Source organism: Festucalex cinctus, chromosome 12, assembly GCF_051991245.1.
Source record: "Festucalex cinctus isolate MCC-2025b chromosome 12, RoL_Fcin_1.0, whole genome shotgun sequence".
NCBI lineage: Eukaryota > Metazoa > Chordata > Actinopteri > Syngnathiformes > Syngnathidae > Festucalex > Festucalex cinctus.
The window spans coordinates 3,969,850-3,988,723 of record NC_135422.1 but is presented as its reverse complement, the minus strand read 5'-3'; the positions used below and the strand labels follow the sequence as shown (position 1 = coordinate 3,988,723).

Below are 18,874 nucleotides of genomic sequence, written 5' to 3'. Positions count from 1 at the left end.
TGTATTCAAGTTTAGCGAGTGGCAACGTAAGATGGCCGCCGTTGCAAATAGAGCATGCACAGAACACAAACTAAAGTCCTGTTCAAAGGCAGTACCCCGATAGTAAATTCATTCAACGGAAACATGATATTAACTGAACTTTACTTGTACTGTAACTGTGTATCAATCACAAACCATTCTCCACGTCATTTATAGAAGAGAGTATGGAAGTAATTTTGTCTAATTCATTATTTAACGTAAATTTCCAGCCGAGTTTTCAGAATTGGAGCCCTCGTGTGTCATGCTGGGCCCGATAATGAAATCAATTTGGTTTAAATTGTTTCAGGTGACTTTTAATGAGCATCTAATATCCGCCTCAGGTAAGGTTAGGATATCTGTTTATTTGTGTGCCTCTGTGTGTGTGTGTTTTTTTTTTTTTTTTTTTTTTTTTTTTTTTTTTTTTTTTTTCCTGAAGTGATGGATCACCCGCCGGAGAAATATGGATAGTTCCACCCTGGAGGACTGGGCAGTGCTCCAAAACAAACTGCCTGAATGTAAATCCTTGTTTTTAGTGGGGAGCCTCTTTAACTACACCATGTGTGTGACCTAGTTTGACAAATCTGTTGTTTATAGGTGCAATGCATTTGCTATTTATCGATTATTTGATGAAAAACGTTTCCATTGAAAACCCGTTTTTTAAGGGCGCAAAAAGAAAATCAAAGGCTGAATAACAAAGACGGAGGAGCGCTATTGTGTTGTGGCCTTAGATAACACATTCATAATTCACAGTGATCCCACCCCCTCCCCAATGGCCAGCCTCAGGAGCTCGTTAAGCTTTGCCTTACAGGGTTGACTAATGGATGGCAGAGAAAGCCCCCTCAGGACCCTTTAGCATCATTTGTGTTGGTCTGCTCACTTAGTATTCACTTATGTATTTTCACCCTACTCTGAGCACAATATCATGAATAACCATGGCTAATTCATAAACACACTTGGCAATACACGACTTGGCTCATAATTATTCAACCTGTAGAAACACACTTCCCTTGTAATACCGTTCCGTTAGCAAAGATGGTGATTCCCTGGAATTGGAAGGGGATCTAGACACAAATCTAAAAAAATAAAGACAACGTGAAACAAAAACAAATGTAAACAAAAACACAGTTCATGACAATTTATAGAAGTAAAGTGCTGAATATTGATGGTTATCAGTTTCTTACTATGTTAAATCATTGTTAAGTCATTATTGTGAAAAATAATTGACATAATCAGTGTCTTCAAAGAAGTCAGTATTGTTAGTTATTAAAAATAACGTGATTCAAGGTAATTTGTCTTCCAACTGGTTGCCTTTCAAATGAATCGAAACCCAAAAAGTAGCTTTTAGTTTCAAAAAATGTTGTTGACTGAACTAAATGCTTAAAAAAAAAAAAAAAAACATCCAGTTGGCCAATATAAGGCAGTTCACATCACAGTCCAAATTTTTTTCTGATCATTTTGAATTGTAAGTGGAGATTTCGCTGCACATTGCCTGTGAGGCCCATTGTTTTCTTCCTCATCTTTCCTTTTCTGTTTCGTTCGGTTTGGTAAGAGCCTCCCTCCACGGGGTTCTGGGGGCCGAGGAGCACATTCCTCTCGTTCCTCCATGGCCACTAAATGAAATGGGTCCCAGTGTCGAAGCGGGCGGAATGCATCAAGCCTGGTCCACGTCGGTAATAGGCACCATGAAAACAAGCAGGGAGCATCCATAGGAGCGAAAACGCTGGCAGTCTGTCTTCAAGCTTTCTATAGGGGATGCTACTGATCTGTGGGAGATGTGATTTTAAAAAGAGAAAATGATGGAACGTTATATTTGTATGCGATAAATCCAACCTGAATACTTTTAGTCTTTGAAGGAGATTTGACTGGCAAATTTGAGGTCTTTGCACTCGCTCTGTTTCCTGCACACGTTTTTACTTTTATTTGTTTTCATTTTCTAATGGGGTGTCGCAGGCATGTCAGATGAATCTCGTTTTGTCATTGAGGTTTTTTTTCCCCTCTCCCTTCTCTTCCTCCTATTTTTGTCTCCAGCTCTCATTCAGCAAAGGAAAAGGGCTCCGGTGACCCTTCGACCCCAATCTCACTTGAGACAGATGAAGCAGCCGCTCTCCTCCCTCCCCGTCTCTCCTCCGCTTCTCCTCCTCCTCCCTTCTCTTAATGACGTCTTTGTGATGGCCGTGACGAACCGAGCGATCTGCAACTTTCCCTCGTGCTGGCGGGAGGGAGGGGCGGGCGGCTAGGAAGGGTGTATTATGAGCATGCGCGTGCGTCCGTGGTGTAAATATTGGTGTCAAACGCAGAGGGCACACCTCTCGCCAACACTGAGCGACACAAGCGAGCATAGAGAGCAATTATGTGCATTGCGCCAAACACAAAAGCGTCCTGGTTGTCTGCATTACGGCAGCCTCTTATCTGACTTCTCTCTCGCGCTCAGTCTGCCGCTCGTTCTAACCTCCTCATTGCCAAACATGCGCTGTTTATCTGGGAGCCTCCGCCCACCTCCTCCGAGGCTGCCGTCTCCCGCTTTCTCCTTGGTTAATTTCGTCCTCGAATGCTATGCAGCCATATTGAGCTAAAGAAGGGCGCCAGCTAGCTCCCTGCAGACTGAAGATACTTTTCTCACTGCTGTTTGTTTCGGGACTTTTTCCCCAACAAGGCATGCGTGCTGAGATGCAGAATGCGATTGTGACGCAAAGCGTAATTCACAGAATCTCGGAACGCCATTTTGAATACAGCTCGGATATTTGACTGCAAGATCGAGGCTTGCTCATGCGATTCGTTTAGTCGTTACGGTGAAAATCTACAGCAGGGGTGTCGAACATAAGGCCCGCGGGCCGGATCAGGCCCGCAAAGGGGTTTAATCTGGCCCGCAAGATGATTTTGTAAAGTTCCAAAAAAATAAATAAATAAATTGTAAGGTCGGACTAATTAATCAACCGGCCAAAATATATTTGTAATTTCACAAGTAGTCCTCAGATGAGCAATGCAACTTTTACGGGGGAATCGTCCTGGATGTTGTTATTTTACACACAACTTAAGTTTGTTTAATTATTATTATTATTATTATTATTATTTTTAATCATAGACTGACAAACGTGTTAAATATGACACAAATTCAATTACTGGTAACACAAATAGATATGACAAGGATTAGCGTCCTTATAACGTCATTGACTACACAATGCATTCTGGGAACAATATATATGCAAAAAAGATAGATTTAACACATCCAAAACTCAGTGTTGCTGCGTTCCATTTGCATTTGTATATTTTTTTGGGAACAATATGATTACAGTTAGGCGGCACGGTGGATGACTGGTTAGCACGTCTGCCTCCCAGTTCTGAGGTCTCCGGTTCGAGTCCAGGCTCGGCCCTTCCTGGGTGGAGTTTGCATGTTCTCCCCGTACCTGCGTGGGTCTTCTCTGGGTACTCCGGTCTCCTCCCACATTCCAAAGACATGCATGGCAGGTTCATTGGGCACTCCGAGGTGTGCTTGTGCGTGTGGATGGTTGTTCGTCTCTCTGCGCCCTGCGATTGGCTGGCGACCAGTCCAGGGTGTCCCCCGCCTACTGGCCAGAGCCAGCTGAGATAGGCGCCAGCACCCCCCGCGACCCTTGTGAGGAATAAGCTGTCAAGAAAATGGATGGATATTTAAATACGTTCAAACATATTTACCAGTCAAAATTGTTTTCTGTTTACGCCACATTGGCAGTTCTAGTCGTAAAACCTGTCAACAGTCACTTCAGAATTTCCCAAATAGAGGCCGGACAGCGAAGAGTTAACACGCGGCGCTCTTCTGCTCTCTGCTTGATGACATCAGTATTGTCTCTGCATCCATGAAATTAATTTTTCTAATCTTAGTCAGCAGGAGCGGGGGAATTTGCACACATTAATATGGAGCTCGATCTAGTCGCCCACTCTCTCTCTCTCTCGCTTTCTCCCTTCCTCCCCCGTTTTTCTTTTTCCCTTGTTCCTATTTTATTCTGTTTTCTAAAACAGTAGGCCCAAACGCAAAAGTGTTTTTAAGCCTCAAATGTTGTCGCTTTTTTTCTGCAGGCGGCGGCATCGCAAAGGCCCGCTGTGTAATAGGAATCGGAGAGTGCTTTGCTGCATGGTATAAATAAATAACATAAAAGACAAGAGTGATTGTCCCAGCAGACCAAGCGGCTCTGACTGCAGCATGTTGATTCTCCAGAAAGAGACGCACGCTTGCACAGAGCGCAGAGAAGATCCGTAGACAATAATTATCCTTATTTGTTTCTACGCACAAATTCACACGGCTAAAAAGGTTTCATTACACAAGAAAGAAAAAAAAAAGGCAGGCAGTATTTGCTCCAAGAGAAAAAGAGATAATCAATAAAAGGGATTTGATGTGTCTTCTGTTCGGTGACATCCAAAGCTATTTTAAAACGATGTGCCCCACAAGCACCCGTCATGTTGTTAAAGTATAAATCCAAGTAGCAGAGAAGTACATTGAGCTATACAGAGGGGGGGGGGACAATACTGTAACAATTGTAACAGTCAACCTGAAATGGCTTTATGGAGCTGTCCAAGAGGAAAAGCATACTTGTTCCACATAGTGTTAAATTGCCAGGTACTATAAGGAAACATAATAGCCCAATGAATTGCTCTTTGGAGGATTAAACCATTTCTGAAGTAGCTGTTGCTCAATAAAGCAGCTTGTCGCCCATAAAGAACATCATGAAGGTTACAGGAAGACCACCATACCGATGCAAACATATGGAAACACTCAAGTTTTGTTACTGGAAATTAGCTTTGTAGCTCAGCTTTGCCCTGGAACGTTGATCATCTTATGTTTCCATGGAAATCGATATTCCGAAAGTCGCACCTGGAACAAGATGTTGCATTGGATTACTTCATCCTATTACTGTGTTAATTATCCTTATATTGTTAACTTTCTTTTAATGCTAAGCTGTGCGAGGTTGCAATTTTTGTTTGATTCTAGAAATGATAACACCTGTGACCACACAAAGACAAAAAAAACAAACACTTTAATCCTCCAACTGATCTAAACGGTACATTGTTATAGGTTTTCTGTTTTTGCGCATATAACGCAGACGCATATGGCGTGGTGAAATAAAAACAATACGGGACAATATTGTTGCGGTATGTGGGATCGAGCGGTATACAACATATTCCACTTCCAATATTGGCAAATACCAAGCCAAAAAGCAGCAGGCTTGAGGATTGGGGGGATGAGGAAGCTGACTTATCTGGTGGGTGGGTTGATTGTTTACAGCTGTTGAACTGTCAACCAAGTTAGCAATTAGCAGCTAACATAATAACAAAACCACCGGTCACCAGTTTATGTTCGATGTTCAATTGTGACTTTCTTCTAGCCTTTTTTCTTAACATGCATATATCGTGATCTGTGCACCACACTGCCCCTTAGAGGCCAAAGCATGCACCACATGATCATCAGGTATTTATTTTTATTTATTATGCTTTATTGATATATTTTATTACATTATTTATTTTCTGGTTGTTATTTCAAAGTTGATCTTTGGCAGCTAAGTAAATATTAATTTTTTATACCAACGAATCTTTATTTGTTAGACACGATTTCAATATCAATCAAAATATTTGTGATACTTATTTTTCCCATAATCCTCAAGTCCTGTTAGAATGTTCTGGAGGGATGCAAGGGCGGTGTGAGAGTATGATGCTTGCAGTGTGACATGTATTTCATGTAAAAAAACAAAACAAAACAAAATGAATTAGCATTAGCAAGGGTGTAAAGTATTGTTGTCTTGCTCAACAGTGCACTACATATAAACAAATGTGTTGTGTCTTTGTACACCAAGCAGCAGTGGGGGGTTGATAGGAAAGGGAATGATTTGGACATGTAGAGTTTAGGACAAACAGCAAACTATTTGTGAGTGCCTCTTTCTTTTTTCTGCCTTGTCTAATAATAAAAATAATATGAATCAGAAGCATTGACCAATATTGTTTTTATGTCTTGTTTCATCTCAGCGTGTCTCCTAATCCACATATCCGAGCCTTTTGTGCCTTTCTGCATAACAACCGGCTACATTAAAGCGTGAAGGAGTGAAATCTGTTTTTCTAAAATAAAACTATTGTCAAATGAACTCAAAAAGCAATTTAGCAGGTTTCACCCCGTGGTAATTTCACCATGTTCTGTGTAATGGCTTTGTTTTGCAAAGAAAAGAAAAGAAAAAGCTCCTGAGAATGAGAATGCGAGCGAGAGAGAGGACTTCATAAATTGATTTTTAAATTTAGCAGTTGAAATTCTATTGCCCCCACCTCTCCCCTTCTGTTGATAGCATGCCCGGATGAACCAAACAGAAAAATACAATTGTTTTTTTTCTTTCTATGTGTGTATCTACCGTCCCCCCTGGCGCAAACATGATTTTGTTCATGTCATATTCATATTTCCCCCCTAAGTACACTCATTTCTCTTAGGAGAGGAAAAAAGGAACGTTTCAATTTGTCAAGAAATGTTTCTTGTGCTTTGAGGGAATCGGCGGGCATATCTCAAGGAAACCTTCAGTGGACTGAAATCTCATTTAGTGGAACTTGTCATGAGGGCAGATATGAGGCTGTGTTTGGGGAGGAGGAGAGTTAACTGGCTGTGTTGATAATGTCACATGCGGAAGATGGACCGATGTGTCTGCTTGCGCGATGTAATTTCACCGCGGACGCTTTATTTGACAAATCCTCACTCGCGTGTACGTGTGTGTGGGGGGCATATTTGCCTTTAATCGAGCATCCACTTCTCCGTTCCCAAAACCCAGAAGTTATTTTCTGATTCCAGTGCACTTTTAAGTGTTGCAGTTCACATTTTTATTTTTTTTTGCAAGGCAATGTTGGTGTGTGTACACACTTGGCAGCTGTGTGAGGGGATTTACTTGAGTTGGCTCAGTAGTTGTTACAAGTGGAGAAGCTCTTGAGATGGAGCTGGTGAACTGAGTGCCGTTTGGGGGTTGGTGAGTGCCACTGGAGCTTAGCGGGTTAAAGTATTTAAGGTGCATGCGGTTTTAGGGTGCTTATTACTCGATTTCATTGCAATGTATAATTGCGTACAGTCAAACCTCGGTTTTCGAACGCTTCTGTTCTCAACCAAATCGGTTTTCAAGCAGAAAATTCGAGAATTTTATGTCTCAGAACTCGTCCAAAAATTCGGTTCTCAACCAAACTGAAAAAAAGCCGAGCGTACCTGAACGCAACTCACTCGGGAGCCGAGCTAACTCAAATGCCCAGGATGCTTCCTACGTAGCATTTGTGTTCAAAGTTCGTTTGGAGCACACCTCTTCATTGTTATTTAAGCAAATCTTTTTTTTAAGATAGGATATCTAAATAAAACAGTGTCTATTTCTACCCTTTTCTATTTATGGTAAACAGTATACAGTGCAGTTTATGGCGTAAAATAGTAAAAAAAAAAACTTGGATAAAGTTTTTTTTAGACTTGGAACGGATTAAAATTATTTACATTAATTATAATGGGAAAAATTGTTTCGGATTTCGAACAAATCGCTTTTAGAACAGACTTCTGGAACGGATTAAGTTCGAAAACCGAGGTTTGACTGTATATTTATACAAGACATTCTATTATTAAAAAGGCCATATTTTGGATTTGTTGTACCTATGGCAGCACTAGGAGAGAAAGTGCGATGAATTTCAGGGACGGATTGACTAATCTGTTCCATCATCTCCTGAAGGATCTCTACGTATTGTTTCCCAGACAGTTTGGCAATAGTTTTGAATTCTGCCATCAGAGTTCGAAATCTTGGATGCATAGATGTCAGGCAAACTTTAAATACAAAATGTGTTACCATCGTCGGAAATACAAGTGTATGGGAGCAATGCCGATAGCGTCACCAACGCGATTATCAAATCCAGTTCCCTCAATAACGTCATTTTGCTTAACATCGCCATACTGTACAAGAAAATCAGTTACTTCGTCACGCAAAAAGGGTTCACTTGCTACATCGACAAGAACTGCATTTGGAAATACTTGCTACACATGTCTGTCCACAGACGTTACCCTGAAACGTCTCGCTGTTGACAAAACAAACCAAAAATGGCAAAATGCAGGCTTTCGAGGAACAAATCACCACCACACATTAACAGAAGCCCAGAGGTGTAGATTGAGAAGGAGTTCATGGGTATACATCCTGTATTTATATAGTGCATTTTCCTGAGCGAAAACCTTTAACTTCCCCCTTACACTTTGGAGTCTGGCCATAATGTGGGGTTTTGGATTTTTCCTTGCCCTCTTGGGGGCTTTAGATCAGAGTATGATATTGATATTTGTCAGCTGTGAAGCCTTTTGAGACTATAAACCTAAATTAGATTTGGCTTAAAATAAAGGAGGAATATGAAAAAGTAGCATAATGCCAGCATAGGCTACTTACTTGGTCCTGCAAAACAGCCTCGTCTCATTTTTCTTGTTAGACTTCTAAAATTCTGCTCGTGTTGACCTTTGCAAGATAAGCCTCTCTCACATGAGGGCCTCAAACACCTCCGTGCTGCGAAACAACTTTCAGACCCCCTCGTGTTCTCTCCTCACGCCCTTTCTGGCTGTCTTTCACCATCTCTCTCACTACCCAAACACCCCCGTTGCACACACGTTTCCTCCTCACACTGTGAAATAGCCCAAACTACTCCAAACGCATTGCCTCAGTAGACAAAACCGCTTTAAAAGGCAGACCGGTCTGCACGTAACCTGCTGAATAAAGTGCTTCCATCCCCTGACATGTCTTCTTGATATTAGCCTGGCAATATGAGGCAGTGGCAATTTCTTCCCCACACTCGACGAGGTGATATTGAGCTGGGGAGGAGGGAGTTGGCAGCGGTGGTGCGTGTGCGCGTGTGTTATGCTCAGTGGAGACGAGAGAAGGAGAGAAGTGAAAGTGTGTGTAAGGAACAGTAGGAACAAAATGTCATAAATCACACATGATCCAACACGGTGAGACAAAAAGGGCGAAAGCCTGAGAGGAGAAAGGCGGCGCAGGGGAAAGTCGACATTATCTGCCCGGCCGACACACAAAACGCGTCGCTACAGGTGACGGATTAGCCCGGACTGATCCCGAATTTTCCAGTGTCTCACCAAGACCCCCTCAAATCCCACCCTTAAAAAGACATTGAAATACTCGACTGTGAAATGAATTGATGGCACCTCTTTGGGTAGCTGCTACTTGGACTACTTGACTGCCCTGCAGGGATTCTAACTTGAATTGCTTTGTCACTTGAAGCAGCTCCCTTATTTTATAATTCATAAGAGTAGAACGACTATTTTGTGCTGCTTTGCTGTAAGCAACAACAAGTGAGGTGGCGGTGTTGTCAAGTGATTATTGGCCCTGTTGGTCTGCGGTTGTGGGGGAAAAAGGCTATAAAGTTTTTTTTATTGCTATTGTTCCTTGTTGCTTTAAACCACTTTTACCGCCATTAAAACCTTTTCAGGCATTATAATAAAGATGTGTTATAATTAAATCATTTTATTTTGGCCTTCCGCCACCTCCATAAAGCCATGCAATAAACATCGCTGCTAAGTAATTCCATTTGTCGTTCATTCATGACCTGCAGACATCCATTGAAGGCTTCCAATCAGCATGTCATTATAACATAAATCAATCGTTGATGTGGTTTAGAGGGTGTGCACTTAGTTGACTTATGTCAAAGGCTGCAAGCGTGCCAAATGATGGTGGAATTCGTTTCAGAATATACAATAACAATCACGATTTTCAATCTTTACTCCTAGTGATGTGACGATATCCAAACGTCACGATAATTATCAGGATATTGTAAGGAGGTTGACGATATAAAAACTCGCTATTGTTTTAAAAAAAACAACAACAAAAAAACAAAAAAAAACAGTGACAAAAATAGACTTGGCCAGCTATACAAAGCTAATTAGCAGAGGTCATAGTTGAAATAGTACAATGTACAATGTACATAAACAACCTACAATCACTTAATATTGAGGCACTTGCTAATGCACGCACACATTATGAATCGAGTCAATATGTGGAGGAACTCAAACGTGTCACGTTCCCCTTCATCTGTTCATTAGCGTTGGTCTTAAACATAGGTCGGCCAAAACATGCCTAATTAAAATTAAACTGCACTACTAAACTACACACCAGCTGGAACGACACAAATGGAATGAATCATTTTTAACAGATGTGCTGCTATTAATATCATGACATGACGTTATTGTGACACTTTTAATGTTACTATGTTTTCCCGGTTGTTTAAACATCTAATTTCTCCTCCGCAGGTGTCCTCCATGGATTTCATGGCGATGAAGCGCTCGCAACTTTATGGTATGGCCAATAATCCGTACTCGGGCCCGCAGCAGCCAGGGGGCGGGCCTTATCCTCCGAGCCAGCCGTATACGCCGCCTCCCTCACACCGTTATCCAATGAGCATGCAGGGAAGAGGTCAAATGGGCATGGGAAGCATGCAGTATCCCCAGCAGCAGGTACGTTCACAAACCAAAAGTATGTTATGCAAGGCAATGCAACGCTTTATTAGTAGGCTTTACACTATCAGGATTTTTCGGCCAATCAGCGTGTTTGGAAAAAAAAAAAAAAAACTATAACCGATCACTGATTTAAACAACCTTTATATTTGCATATGTTGTAATGCCAAATGCAATTTTTTTTATCAATCAAATTTCTTTATTGCTCTTGACATAGGCTACAGTGTGTCACAATTTAACGAATTAACAAGTCCAAAATAACTCGGGATGTAACGATATCCAAACATCACGATGTGATATTATCATGATATGAAGCTCATGATACGATAATTATTATACGATAATTATTACAATATTGCGGAGAGGTTGGTGATATTTAAAAAAAAAAAGAACAATGTTGTGCTTTTGTACACAATATCAATGTTATGTTATTGCTATTATTATGATTTATTATTATCTTATGTTGTTTTTTTTTTTTTTTTTTTTTTTTTTTTTTTTTTTTTTTTTTTTTTGAAGAGCTCAGAATTGTTCATTCGGTAGTCTTACCGATTCAACGTCTTGTCATCATTGCTCTTTTCTTTTTTTTTTTTTTTTTTTTTTTTTTTTTTTTTGTGTGTGTGTATGTGTGCGTGCGTTTGCGTGCGTGCGTTTGCGTGCGTGCGTGCGTTTGCGTGTGTGCGTTTGCGTGTGTGCGTTTGCGTGTGTGCGTTTGCGTGCGTTTGCGTGCGTGCGTGTGCGTGCGTGCAAATACTTATAAATTTATACTCATTCATTCACCTAAAACCTTATAAATATCCCATTACCCTTCGCCTTAACCAGGTACTTCAGAATCTTGCCAGAGTCGTGAGATTTAAATGGTCAGGAGACCAGAGAAAAGGTCAGAAAAAAAAGAAATAAAGAGAAAAGAAAGGTAAATCAAAGTGACATCCAGCACCGACCAAACACTTCCTGCCTTCCCCATGATTACAAAATCAAAGTCTTACGCCAACCCCGGAAGCCTCTAAATTCCAGCAAATTTAGCGAGATCTCAAGAGCCCAGAGGAAAAACTAAAGAGAGGAAGGAGGGAAGGATCGATAAGGCAGAGTGAGATCAATAGAAGCCAGTACATCCAATCCATCAAAGTGAAGTCCAGCACCAACAAGACCCCTCCTGCGTGGTTACAAAACCGGAGTCTTATGCCAACCCCAGAAACCTCATACTTCTAATAAATTAAGATCTCAAGTGACCAGAGGAAAAACTAAAGAGAGGAAGGAGGGAAGGATAGATAAAGCAAAGTGAGAACCACAGACACCAGCACCAACTGATTCAAGGGGCTGTGGGAGGGAGAGGGTACTTCTGTTGAGTTTCAGTAGATGCTGGTGCGACGGATCTGGCATGCATAAGGACCACCACCAAAGAAAGAAGCCGTCAACCGCGGTCCAGCAAAGCGAGCACCCCCCCCCCCCCCCCCCCCCCCCCCCCCCCCCGGAATCCCCAGGCCGCGGCAGCACCAAGGCCACCCCCAAGCCACCCGAGCGGACACCGGTCGGCGAGCCGACCCAGACACCCGGAACACCCCCGCCCCAGCCCCGGCCCACACCCCCGAGCCCAAGGCCGCAGAACGAGGCCCAGCGGGCCCCCACAGCGCCCCACCGGTCCCCAGCCCCCATCCCCCCACGACCCCCCCGCACCCCACCCAAACCCGCCATCCACCACGACCCAGGCCCCACCACCCCCGACCCCCAAACCCCCGAACACACCCCGACCCCCAGCACCCAACCCCCCACCCACCCATACCTCCACCCCCCCCCCCAAACAAGCCGCCCCCCCCCGACGGCCGCCACCCCCCCCGCGAACCCGGCCCCCCGCGAGAACCCCCCACCCCCCCCCGGAAACCGGCACCGGGCAGCAGCGCAGAGAGGGAAGATGTGCCCACCCCACCTCCAGCCGCGCGAGATTTGCACAGCGGCGGGAGGGGGGAAGCAGAGGAGGAAGCACCAGGGGAGAAGGCGGAACACCAGAACACCGAGCCCGGTGGGGAGAGGCCCCGGTCGTCACGCCAGAGTACAAGTGACACCTAACCCTGTTACTGAGTCCGCCAGCTCGCCGACTGGCGAGCTCTACCCTACACCGTGAATGTGGCCCCACCCAGTGTATATACAAGTGTGTGCGTGTGGTGCATTAAAATTGGGAGCAGGTGAGTCGGAGCAGAGGGAAAAATTTTCCCCTATTCCGACACACCCGTATCCCCCCCCAAAAAATGAATATGTATATGTGTGGTGCATTAAAAAAGGGAATGGAGGGACAAAGTGGTGGGGCAGGGACACAAATGGGGGGGACCACAGTGCTGCCAGGCACTGCAGTCCATCCCCTCTGATGGCTCCCCGCCCCAACTCACCCCTCCCCTTGGACGTGAGGTGCATTAAAATTGGAGGGGAGTTGAAGGGTGAAGACGGTGTTTCCACCCTTCCCCACCCCACCAAGAAATGTGTTGTGTGCCCTATGTGTATATTTACAAAGTGTATAGTGCAAGCTAGTGAAGTGAGTAAGAGGAGCGACCAGCGGGGCCTCACCCAACCCGGCGGGTGCAGGTGGCACGCCCGCCCCCCAGCACCCCCACCCCCCGCCGCCCCCCACCTCATCCACCCGGCACCACAATGGGCGGACAGCCAGCGCAGCAGGGCTACCGGACAGCCCACCGGCCACCGGAGCCCGCCCGGGGCGCCAGGAGTTATACCGGAGTGGGGCAGGCCCCAAACCCTCGCCCGGCCCCCGGAGCCCGACGCCCGGGCCGGGGAGGGAGCCCCAGGCCCAGGGAGAGGGAGGGGGAGGGGCCGCAGGGCAGACAGGGAAGGGGGGGGGGGCGGGGGAAGCGGGGAGAAGACGACAAGAAGGCGAAAGGGCGGCTGCAGGGCAGGAGGCGGGGGGGGAGAGGAGGAGGGAGGGCGACAAGGGAAAAGGGACCGGGAGGCAGAGGAGGATGGGCGGGAGGAGGCGAGGAGGGAGAGGCGACGGGGGGAGATTATCTTATGTTGTTAATGCGCACACACACATTGAATTCCTCCACATATTGACTTGCTCCACAGTCATATTACGTTCCTCTTCATCTGACAATTAGTGTAGATTTTAAACATAAAAGGGCTAAAACATCCCTAATGAAAATTAAATTTGCACTAAAAAACTAGCCACCAGTTCTAGGGTGCTAGAACTGCACAACTGGAAATCAACCTGACTTTTTTTTTTTTTTTGTGTTCCATTTAAATATCGTGAACATGACGGCGACGATATTGTGGCAGTTTTAATATCACAATATCACGTTATCGCGCTTATCGTTACATCCCTGAAAGTAAGGGTTGAAAGTAACTAAGCAAACACACTTTTTTCATTAGTTTTAGTTAACTAAAATAACCTTTAATGGCACCTGTTTTTCGATGCCCTCCCTTCTTACTTTGACCACCTCCAAACATTTTTGCTTTGTTTATTTTATTTGAACTGAGTCAAATGCCATTTTTAGCATATGTCGCGGACCACTGAAAAATGGACGGCGGGCCGCAAATGGCCGTAGTTTGGACACCACTGCATTAAAGTCTTATATGAATGTACAATATATATGTATTATATAATATATTGTGACCATGATTACAAGCTGAGACAAACCACAGATTTGAGCTTCATACATAAACGTACGTCCTCATTCAGACGCAGACTCCGCGTTAACATTTCTCTACATTAAACACACAACATGTGATGTGGTGAATACGAAAAGATAGATTTATGTTTCTGGTGCTAAAGCTGTCTAATAACAGTCGTTTGAGGTCGTTGTGGTTTTATGAAATGCTTCACCGTCAAACAAGTTTTTTTTGTTTTTTTTCTCCTGGAAAAAAAAACATAAATGTGACATCCATGCTTGTCATCAGGCTGTAACAATCTATCCCCCCCCCCCCCCCCGAAGGCTTTATGGGTTCAATTTGAGACGAGGTCTAAATGACCAAGCTGTTGTGTATCACAACCTGTGCTGGTGTCACTCCTGCTCATCACTCTTGTTTCTTTAGACTCCCACTGGTGTGGGTGAGGTGACGCTCGGTGTTGACGGTGTACATTTCTCCTTTTATCTTCGTGTGTTTCATTTCGTATTTCTATGCGAGATTCGCTTTTCAACTGTTTTTGTTCCTGTCCCCGTTGAAAACATCAAGACATCACATTCAATACAACTAGCATGAAAGCCGCTCTGAGTTGGAGACAATATAGCGCTTATGTCTGCTTTAGTGAGTCATAAGGAAATCTCATTTTGGACAACATTTAATGCAGTGCTTCTCAAATAGTGGGGCGGGCCCCCCCAGGGGGGCGCGAGGCTCCATCAAGGGTTTGACCTCGGGGAACATGCTTTTTTATTTTTTATTTTATTTTTATTTTTTTATTACTGTCCTAGAATAAAGTGCAATTGCACATCCACTACATTAGGGGGCAGTGGCGCTCTCATTATTGGCAGAGTGTCAAGTGTGCAGGGAGCATTCGCTCGGTGGTGTAGGGGTTTTGCACTGAGCATGCGTGCTTTGCACACAGCAAAAAAAATAAAATGAAAAAAAAAATTAGCACAAATTATTTTATATTTATGTTTTGCAGGTTAGTTTTTTTTTTTTTTATAGTTTAAGGATTTCATTTTATTTTTGAATTTCAGATGCACTAAATCTTTTCTGTTACAGTTAATAAAGCTATTCTTTGTTGTAAGTTGGTCCATATTTCTTTCTTTTTTTTTATTCTCTTATACGTTAATACGGATACAGTCTTATGCAGAGGTGTGCTTATAACAATTTTATGATACTATTTATAGTCGCGTGGTTGGGTGCGTGAGAGGTTTTCTTCTTACTAGTGGGGGCATGACAGAAAATAATGGAGAAGCACTGATTTAATGGAACCTGCGCTTGGTATTTAGTTGCTTGTGGATTTGTAAAACATTTACAGGATGAAGTCAAGCTTCATATTGTATTGGTTTTTGTTGGCCTGTGTGCGCTCATGGGCAAGTTTGTGTTTGTAAGAGAGAGCACAAGACAGACTGAGAGGTGCACAGTATCCTATGCTGCCGCTGCTTGCCATTTACTGTGACAGCTTGGTGGCTTCCATTGGACTTGGGCAGCTCACACTGAGGCGAGTGAGCTTCTAAATATAGCAAGAGGGGGAGAGGGAGGGGTGGGGGTATATTTTAAGTAGATGCATGCACTACATAAATATACTGTATGTGAGTAATTAAAAAATATATATTGTGTGGTGAGGTGTCCAACCCAATCTGCACCAGATTGACACAATGAACATGAAACTGGTATAAATAATAATAATAATAATAAAGCGTTGTCAATAATTTCTAGAAATGGCACCCACACATGTGTACTGACCGACTATATATTTTTGAAAAATGACTTATGATATGCTAATTATGCTTTAAATTTTACATAAAATTTAAATAGAATAAAAATAGCAAATCCAGCCACAATAAATAGTTGTTGTTTACAAATGTGAAAGAGCATTATAGACACACTGGGTAGAGATTGTGAATTGCAGTATACAATTGTGTATTATTTGATGATATTGAACTGTTGGTTTCACCCACTTCAATCTGCAATCAAAACATTAACTCATTTGCTCCCAAAAACGTATAAATAAGTTTTTTTGAAAATGTTTTTAAGTATCCCAAAGACGTATTTATGTTTTTTTTTCATACAGAAGGCTTTGATGCAACCTCTCAACAGCAAAGAAGGGTTGAAGAAATGGTAGTTATTAAACAAACGGCTCAGCAGGTGGCAGCAGAGTGGAGATCAACCAGGGCAATGTTGAAAATGAGCTCAATTACTCACAATTCTAAATAGATTTGTGAAAATTGATTCAACTTAGCTATATTCTAATGCTAATTACTGCAAAACGGAAACAGATAGAAACATACTTTTTTTTTTTTCCCCCTGATGAAAGAAGAGACCTTCAATCTTTCTTTTGGTAGGTTTCATGTTTTTATAGCAATAGAACACATTATTCTGTGGGACTTGCAAAATCAGTCAAAAGCCAGTAAAACAGCCGGGAGCGAACGGGAGTGCTTCTGTAAAAATGGCTCGGAGCGACTCAGTGCTTTGCAAATGTTGCAGAATTTTTTTCCCTTTTCCACAACAGTTTCTACAGTGAGCAATACCGATTATAAGTAGTCAAGGAGGCCAATAACCAATGTTTGGAGCTGATATGTATTTGCAGTAAACGGGAAAAATACTTTTATCAAAATCTTGCCAAATACAAACATCAACAGTTGATCCTAAAAGTTTCTTGAGTAAATCTAACAAAGTAAATAGCCGCTAGCCACCTCTGATTAGCAGCGCTATGAACTCACTACTATGCTATTAAGATGTCCGTCCGTCCTCACACTCCCAAACGGATCTTTATGCGAGGTCGCAGAGAGCTTTTTACATACAGTCGTGAGCCTGCAGGGGCGAAAAATGCTGAGGAGGATGCATGTGCTGCGACTTAGCGCCATAACATACAGTCACGCCGTTGTTCTATTTAGTGTCGAGCTCCTCGAGCGTATTACATAGGGGAGGCTGCGCGCCAGCATAGCAATCACAGCGTAGCGCTATGGAACGTAATTAGTTCAAATAGAATTAGTTGTTCACTCTGGCTATATAGCCATGGGAACCGTGCTTCTAAAGTTTCTAATTATCTGGTACCGGCTTTAAAACGCAGCACCACCACCGCCGCCGCCGCCGCATTGACTGCATTACCCGCAGCTGCTAGAATCAGCTCGCAGTAATGAGTTTGGAGGAGGAGGTTTAATTCCGCACGCTCGCATGAGAGTAATGAGCCTCACCTACAGAAACAAGGTCAGGGGTCACGTCCGAGAGAAGCGGCTGTGCTTGGTATCGATCGCTATAACGTGACTTTTAATTACGACGCGGTAAGATGCAGAAAACGCGCGCGTCACAGGAATGCGTGGAGAGGAGCCGCCGTATCTTGTCGTCACATGTTGCGAAAAAGGATGTCAGCTCGGCTGTATTTGGCAACGCAATCCCCCATGATGCATTGCGCCCGAGGGCTGAGACCCCGGCTTGTCACAGCCAAACATGCTGCGACGTTGCCAGGCAACCTGTCGCAGATATGTGTCTACCTCTGTGGAGTGTGGCGTGTGTGTGTTGGGGTTTAGCGGATGGACAAAAGGTCTTCTGCTTTTCATTATGATTAAAGCCAGCTAAAATTAAGCCTTACTTTTTATTTTTTTTATTTTATTTTTTTTAAATAAATAAGCACAACATCAAGTAGAGGGGGAGGCAAGTTGGTTAATCCTTCGCCTTCTTTAGGCCTACATGAGGAAAGCATTTTGTTTGATAACGATAACCGTTAAATGTGTGCTTTTTGCATATTGATTTAATCATAATTTCGTTCGGATTGTTTACAAACATAACGTTATGTCGAAAATAATGCATCCGGCAGTGCAGATGATGGCTACAGAAGTATACATTCCTCAATCAGAGGATGGAAAATGCTGATGTCATCGCTCGCTGGCGGAATCTGAATTCTGATTGGTTAAAGATACAGTCCCATTTCCAAGGTTTCATTGGACACCACTAATGGTTATGAAGATTAAATTGTGGCTTGAGTCTGGTTGGACAAAAAAAAATAAAAAATAAAAAATCTATCCACGACACGTACAGTACAGGAAATTTTTCAGCCAAGAAACATGAACATGTTCTGACACATTCCTAACACTCTCCAGCTCGCTAACATTTGGCTAACCTTCTCCTGGGTTGTTTGGCTTAATCCTGTAATAAGAGGCAAGCATAGACACAGATCTGAGTGATGATGGCTCCGGAAAAACACTGCCCCTTAGCCTCTAGCTAATAAGTCTAGAGAGGTGGTGCTATGTGTATCATGCTGTTAAATTAATGCATTAGTTTCTCAAATTAGTTTCTTGAAGTGAACAAGTACCTGTTACTTGTGAAAGAATCACTGAATTAAATGTTTAAACTGTACAATTTTTTAATTTATATTTTATCTTTTAAGACTATTTGTTTTGGTGCAAGTTTTACTTCACTTTTATGTGCAATTTATTTAAACTTAAATCGTTATCCTGTATACCTAAACACTTATTCTGTGCGTGTGCGACCCTGCATTTCACATTAGCTTAGCAATTAGCATTAGTTTCACCATCTAAGCTTGTTTTCGCTTGTTGCTAAGTGTGGCTATGTCAGAAGACACAGTTTGTGATGTTTGTGGGAAAATGGTAAGACGTCGCACAGCATATCATGTTAGCTTAGCAATTAGCATTAGCTTCACATCTCTGCTTGTTTCCGCTTCTTGCTCAGTGTGGCAATTTTAGAAGACACAGTTTGTGAGAAAATGGTAAAACGTTGCAGCGATACCAGTGTTGTGAAAAACTTCAGGTT

The 18,874-nt window shown here is 43.0% G+C and overlaps 1 protein-coding gene across 3 annotated transcripts in view; it reads left to right on the top strand.

The window, feature by feature from the left end:
• arid1b (AT-rich interactive domain 1B) overlaps nt 1–18,874 on the top strand; it is a 199,961-nt gene that overhangs the window by 34,552 nt on the left and 146,535 nt on the right. For all 3 annotated transcript variants that reach the window (XM_077540057.1, XM_077540056.1, XM_077540055.1), the window contains exon 2: nt 10,277–10,480. In XM_077540057.1, coding sequence (XP_077396183.1) covers nt 10,286–10,480 — 195 coding nt within the window. In that variant the 5' untranslated portion in view covers nt 10,277–10,285. The remainder of the gene's footprint in view (nt 1–10,276; nt 10,481–18,874) is intronic.